At 47.8% G+C, this 7,500-nt stretch overlaps 1 protein-coding gene across 3 annotated transcripts in view; it reads right to left on the reverse strand.

Annotated features, from left to right (window-relative positions):
• afap1 (actin filament associated protein 1) overlaps positions 1 to 7,500 on the reverse strand; it is a 51,965-nt gene that overhangs the window by 31,468 nt on the left and 12,997 nt on the right. For 2 of the 3 annotated variants that reach the window (XM_068599641.1, XM_068599637.1), the window contains exon 1: positions 6,535 to 6,793. The exons of the other annotated variant lie outside the window; for it this stretch is intronic. In XM_068599641.1, coding sequence (XP_068455742.1) covers positions 6,535 to 6,571 — 37 coding nt within the window. In that variant the 5' untranslated portion in view covers positions 6,572 to 6,793. Of the gene's footprint in view, positions 1 to 6,534; positions 6,794 to 7,500 lie in introns of those variants that run through there. 3 annotated transcript variants of the gene reach the window in all.

Here is a 7,500-nt window from a genome sequence, read left to right on the forward strand (position 1 = left end):
CAGCAACGTGCAGCAACGTGCAGCAACGTGTAGCAACGTGTAGCAATGTGTAGCAACGTGTAGCAACGTGCAGCAATGTGCAGCAACGTGCAGCAACGTGCAGCAACATGTAGCAAAAGAAGCAGGTTGGCCTGCGAGTCATCAGCTCTCTTCCTAATGCACGGTCTCTTTCTCATCATTTGTACATGTTCAGGTGTGAAGCTTTTCACTTGTAGTCTATTGTGGGATGTTCTGTTCATACAATGTCATACATACTTGTTTCAAATGTTTCTTTCCTCTTTTCCCAGAAGGCCAAAGTGCTCTGTGTTCTCATGCTGTCCGCTCAAAGCTAATGAAAAGAAACGCGTCCTTCTGTCCCGCCGTACTGAACTGACCCCGCACCAGGGGTAAGAACCAAACCCACAACGTGAGCAGCCACATCCTCTCCGTCCGCTCGTTGTCATGAACTCATTGGTTCTCGTCCAGACCAACACATGATCTGCTGCTTCCGGGTGAGCCGTGAGACGTGACTACCAGCCAACACAATAGGTGTCTGTCAGAGGCTGAGCAGACGCCACCGGATCCCCTGCAGCTGCTAGCGAGGTCCTGTTATTGTAGGACGCCGCTACGAGCGGCTCACAGGAGAGCTCCATGTGAGCAAACCTCTGGCTGTGTGGACTCACCACACGCTGACCTGACGGCGTCACGTCGGACACGAGCAGCTTCTGATGCATTGACTTTAACATCTAACACCAGAGCGCTTCAGGGGAGGGATTTGACCTCACGAGGGACAATAAAAGAGCTTCAATGATGTAAATTCAATCAGATTTTAGGTGAGCCTCAAAGCCTGATCCAAAACCAGGAGGAGGTTGGCCTGAGTGGGACTGAGTACAGTAGCCGACCTCTCTCTTGGAAAGAAGTCCAGAGAGGCAGAGTTTGTGTGTTTGGAGGCCAGCAGGACAGAGTTCTACCTCTCAGGGCGGAGCAAGCAGACATGAACGTCATCTTCAGAACCCGCCTGATCCCTTATTGTTTTATGTTTCAGTAAAGCATGAAACATGAGACGTGTTGTTCCTGTTCTGGATCTGTTGTCCAGCAACGCTGAAGTGATGAAAACCAGACTTGTTTTAAGGTCACAAAACTAGAACAACAATGTCATAAATGTGAGAAAGATGAAATTATAGCATAGCACAGAAAACTAATACTAGCAGCAGATGCTTTAAGTGAGTTGTTCAATAATTAAAACGGACTGTCAGGATGGAAGAGAAAGGCTCAGTGGAGGTAAAGGTCAGTCTCTGGTGTACTAGCCATCAGTCAGAAGAGGACATTCCTCTTGTTTTCAAGGAGGATTTCAGGATGAACTCTAATGAAGAACAGCTTCCCTTTGAAGAGGCCTGCAGGTTGAAGTCCTCACAGAACAGACGTATGGAAGCCCGTTCCATCCCTGAGATAAATACCTTCTCTGAATTTTGATTTACTATCTCAGTAAGTATTAGAGGGAGCATGGGGGGGTCGATACATCATAGTATTGCAATGTTTTGCGTGGAGATATTGTATCGATACACCAAATCTAAGTATCGATCTTTTATTATATCAATTATAAACTGCTCTTCCAGTCCACTAGGGGGTGCTGTGTTGTTTCCTGGTGAGGTCAGCAGAGGTCCCGGGTCAGGTGATGGGAGGAAGTTGGTCAAAACAAACGTGGAGACATCCGAGAAACAACTTAGAACTACACCGTCTGCGTTTAAATACAACGTCTGGGCTTCCTGGCGCTCATAGCGTCGCTGCCGCACAACTGTAGCACAACTGTAGCACGACACACACGACAACGTTCACTACACACACACAACAACTTTCACTACAAACAGGACAACATTCACTACACGATGAATATGTGATGATATGATGAACCAACGACGGCGGAGTTTTATGTTCCAACGTTTTTAGTGACCTCAGTGTCATGATAATATTGTATCATAAGTATCATGATGATATTGTATCATAAGTATCATGATGATATTGTATCATAAGTATCATGATAATATTGTATCATAAGTATCATGATAATATTGTATCATAAGTATCATGATAATATTGTATCATAAGTATCATGATGATATTGTATCATAAGTATCATGATGATATTGTAACATAAGTATCATGATGATATTGTATCATAAGTATCATGATGATATTGTATCATAAGTATCATGATAATATTGTATCATAAGTATTATGATGATATTGTAACATAAGTATCATGATAATATTGTATCATAAGTATTATGATGATATTGTAACATAAGTATCATGATAATATTGTAACATAAGTACTCCTTCACTAGAGCACTACTCCTGGACTCCTTCACTAGAGCACTTCTCCTGGACTCCTTCACTAGAGCACTACTCCTGGACTCCTTCACTAGAGCACTTCTCCTGGACTCCTTCACTAGAGCACTACTCCTGGACTCCTTCACTAGAGCACTTCTCCTGGACTCCTTCACTAGAGCACTACTCCTGGACTCCTTCACTAGAGCACTTCTCCTGGACTCCTTCATTAGAGCACTTCTCCTGGACTCCTTAATGAGAGCACTACTCCTGGACTCCTTCACTAGAGCACTACTCCTGGACTCCTTCACTAGAGCACTACTCCTGGACTCCTTCATGAGAGCACTACTCCTGGACTCCTTCACTAGAGCACTTCTCCTGGACTCCTTCACTAGAGCACTTCTCCTGGACTCCTTCACTAGAGCACTACTCCTGGACTCCTTCACTAGAGCACTACTCCTGGACTCCTTCACTAGAGCACTACTCCTGGACTCCTTCACTAAATCACTTCTCCTAGACTCCTTCACTAGAGCACTTCTCCTGGACTCCTTCATGAGAGCACTACTCCTGGACTCCTTCACTAGAGCACTTCTCCTGGACTCCTTCACTAGAGCACTTCTCCTGGACTCCTTCATGAGAGCACTACTCCTGGACTCCTTCATGAGAGCACTACTCCTGGACTCCTTCACTAGAGCACTACTCCTGGACTCCTTCACTAGAGCACTACTCCTGGACTCCTTCACTAGAGCACTACTCCTGGACTCCTTCACTAGAGCACTACTCCTGGACTCCTTCATGAGAGCACTACTCCTGGACTCCTTCACTAGAGCACTACTCCTGGACTCCTTCACTAGAGCACTTCTCCTGGACTCCTTCACTAGAGCACTTCTCCTGGACTCCTTCACTAGAGCACTACTCCTGGACTCCTTCATGAGAGCACTTCTCCTGGACTCCTTCACTAGAGCACTTCTCCTGGACTCCTTCACTAGAGCACTACTCCTGGACTCCTTCACTAGAGCACTACTCCTGGACTCCTTCACTAGAGCACTACTCCTGGACTCCTTCACTAGAGCACTACTCCTGGACTCCTTCACTAGAGCACTACTCCTGGACTCCTTCACTAAATCACTTCTCCTAGACTCCTTCACTAGAGCACTTCTCCTGGACTCCTTCATGAGAGCACTACTCCTGGACTCCTTCACTAGAGCACTTCTCCTGGACTCCTTCACTAGAGCACTTCTCCTGGACTCCTTCATGAGAGCACTACTCCTGGACTCCTTCATGAGAGCACTACTCCTGGACTCCTTCACTAGAGCACTACTCCTGGACTCCTTCACTAGAGCACTACTCCTGGACTCCTTCACTAGAGCACTACTCCTGGACTCCTTCACTAGAGCACTACTCCTGGACTCCTTCATGAGAGCACTACTCCTGGACTCCTTCACTAGAGCACTACTCCTGGACTCCTTCACTAGAGCACTTCTCCTGGACTCCTTCACTAGAGCACTTCTCCTGGACTCCTTCACTAGAGCACTACTCCTGGACTCCTTCACTAGAGCACTACTCCTGGACTCCTTCATGAGAGCACTTCTCCTGGACTCCTTCACTAGAGCACTTCTCCTGGACTCCTTCACTAGAGCACTTCTCCTGGACTCCTTCATGAGAGCACTTCTCCTGGACTCCTTCATGAGAGCACTACTCCTGGACTCCTTCACTAGAGCACTACTCCTGGACTCCTTCATGAGAGCACTACTCCTGGACTCCTTCATGAGAGCACTACTCCTGGACTCCTTCACTAGAGCACTTCTCCTGGACTCCTTCACTAGAGCACTACTCCTGGACTCCTTCACTAGAGCACTTCTCCTGGACTCCTTCACTAGAGCACTACTCCTGGACTCCTTCACTAGAGCACTTCTCCTGGACTCCTTCACTAGAGCACTACTCCTGGACTCCTTCACTAGAGCACTTCTCCTGGACTCCTTCATTAGAGCACTTCTCCTGGACTCCTTAATGAGAGCACTACTCCTGGACTCCTTCACTAGAGCACTACTCCTGGACTCCTTCACTAGAGCACTACTCCTGGACTCCTTCATGAGAGCACTACTCCTGGACTCCTTCACTAGAGCACTTCTCCTGGACTCCTTCACTAGAGCACTTCTCCTGGACTCCTTCACTAGAGCACTACTCCTGGACTCCTTCACTAGAGCACTACTCCTGGACTCCTTCACTAGAGCACTACTCCTGGACTCCTTCACTAAATCACTTCTCCTAGACTCCTTCACTAGAGCACTTCTCCTGGACTCCTTCATGAGAGCACTACTCCTGGACTCCTTCACTAGAGCACTTCTCCTGGACTCCTTCACTAGAGCACTTCTCCTGGACTCCTTCATGAGAGCACTACTCCTGGACTCCTTCATGAGAGCACTACTCCTGGACTCCTTCACTAGAGCACTACTCCTGGACTCCTTCACTAGAGCACTACTCCTGGACTCCTTCACTAGAGCACTACTCCTGGACTCCTTCACTAGAGCACTACTCCTGGACTCCTTCATGAGAGCACTACTCCTGGACTCCTTCACTAGAGCACTACTCCTGGACTCCTTCACTAGAGCACTTCTCCTGGACTCCTTCACTAGAGCACTTCTCCTGGACTCCTTCACTAGAGCACTACTCCTGGACTCCTTCATGAGAGCACTTCTCCTGGACTCCTTCACTAGAGCACTTCTCCTGGACTCCTTCACTAGAGCACTACTCCTGGACTCCTTCACTAGAGCACTACTCCTGGACTCCTTCACTAGAGCACTACTCCTGGACTCCTTCACTAGAGCACTACTCCTGGACTCCTTCACTAGAGCACTACTCCTGGACTCCTTCACTAAATCACTTCTCCTAGACTCCTTCACTAGAGCACTTCTCCTGGACTCCTTCATGAGAGCACTACTCCTGGACTCCTTCACTAGAGCACTTCTCCTGGACTCCTTCACTAGAGCACTTCTCCTGGACTCCTTCATGAGAGCACTACTCCTGGACTCCTTCATGAGAGCACTACTCCTGGACTCCTTCACTAGAGCACTACTCCTGGACTCCTTCACTAGAGCACTACTCCTGGACTCCTTCACTAGAGCACTACTCCTGGACTCCTTCACTAGAGCACTACTCCTGGACTCCTTCATGAGAGCACTACTCCTGGACTCCTTCACTAGAGCACTACTCCTGGACTCCTTCACTAGAGCACTTCTCCTGGACTCCTTCACTAGAGCACTTCTCCTGGACTCCTTCACTAGAGCACTACTCCTGGACTCCTTCACTAGAGCACTACTCCTGGACTCCTTCATGAGAGCACTTCTCCTGGACTCCTTCACTAGAGCACTTCTCCTGGACTCCTTCACTAGAGCACTTCTCCTGGACTCCTTCATGAGAGCACTTCTCCTGGACTCCTTCATGAGAGCACTACTCCTGGACTCCTTCACTAGAGCACTACTCCTGGACTCCTTCATGAGAGCACTTCTCCTGGACTCCTTCATGAGAGCACTTCTCCTGGACTCCTTCATGAGAGCACTACTCCTGGACTCCTTCACTAGAGCACTTCTCCTGGACTCCTTCATGAGAGCACTACTCCTGGACTCCTTCATGAGAGCACTAGTGCATGAAGACCACATCACTTCTCCTGATGACTGAGAGGAGTTCATACAACATGGACACAACGACCACAACCCTGATGACGCTGTCCAGAGCAGCTGGCCCTCCTCCACCTCCTCTCTCCACTCTCCTTTCCTCTCTCCTCCTCTTCCTCCCCCTTCTTTTCTCTCCTCCTCCATCAGCCATAACCAGTTTAACAACGTTGATAATCTGAGAGGTTTCACATGTATGACCCAAGAAAGTGGATCCGTGTCACGTGACGGGCGCGCATTGACTGTTTCACCTGGAATGTGTGTGTGTGTGTGTGTGTGTGTGTGTGTGTGTGTGTGTGTGTGTGTGTGTGTGTGTGTGTGTGTGTAACTGCAGTAGAAGTTATATGCCACCGCGCAGCCTCAGACCGGATCGATTAATGGAAATATGGAAATAGAGGCGGAGCTACATCGATGCTCGCGGCTCGTGCGCGCTGACTGATGATGAAAGACTTTTACATTCGGGAAGAGATCGTGACGTCACTGTAGCCTCGTGGAAGCGCTCCCGTGAACGTCAGCGGGTCAGGAGGACAGAAGAGCCCCGTGAGGAGCCACTCACCCCGGCTGGAAGTGAACAGCAGAGGGTCGCTCCTCATCGTGAAGTCACGCGCATCTAATCCAACCCACGACGCACTCACAGCGGACGCGTGCCCAGCGGCTCCCCGGCAGCAGTTAATCCACAGCGAGAGGCTTCAGACCCGAGAGCTGCTTCTCTGGCGAGCCACGGAAACGTCTCCGTTGCTTCACAAGTTTGCTCTTCCTCCTCCTCTTCTTCTTTTTCCTCCTCCTCTTCTTTCCTCCTCCTCCTCCTCTTTCCTTCTTTCCTCCTCCTCTTTCCTCCTCCCCTCTGATTCTCCAAATGTCTCCAGAGCCCTCTCGCGCTCCCCCACAGACGGCCTGACTCTATGCTGCCTTTAAAGACCATCGGAAATAAAACTACTCCTTGCCTGGATTATGGATTTGTTTCACAGATCACGAGCTATTGGATATTATATCCAATAGTTATATCCATGATATGTATATAATATATTGAGTATATAATTATATTTTTGTTCGATGTTAGGGTCTTAAGCATTGTAATATAAAGAAAACATGACACAAACTACTATACTTTCATTTGTGAATCAATATTGAAATAATAAGTTATAATTGTGATAAAACTGTAAAGATAAAATAACATAATGAAGTCTCATATTGTCTGGTTCGCGTTTCTTCTTCATTCTTTCAGTAAAGAACAAGAACCAATGTAATGCATCACTTCTTATTAATATAGTAAGTCCTTTATCCAGCAGTGAAGAACAACTGTGAGATTTACCTGAGCGCCCTGAAGGCATCTCGTCTTCTCTGCCTCCTGCGCTCCTCTCTTCTCTCCTTTATGCTCATTTTAAACTGTATGAACATTTAATGTTGCTCTCCCAAAGTCAGAGGTTCTCCTGATCTGAAGTGAGGTCCCAGGTCAGAGGATGTTTTATAGATTATACAGATTGTAAAACCCGCTGAGGCAGAGTTGTGATTTTGGACTTTA

Source organism: Clinocottus analis, unplaced genomic scaffold (genome assembly GCF_023055335.1).
Source record: "Clinocottus analis isolate CAN_PGR_092001 unplaced genomic scaffold, fCliAna1.0.p SCAF_49, whole genome shotgun sequence".
Classification (NCBI taxonomy): domain Eukaryota; kingdom Metazoa; phylum Chordata; class Actinopteri; order Perciformes; family Cottidae; genus Clinocottus; species Clinocottus analis.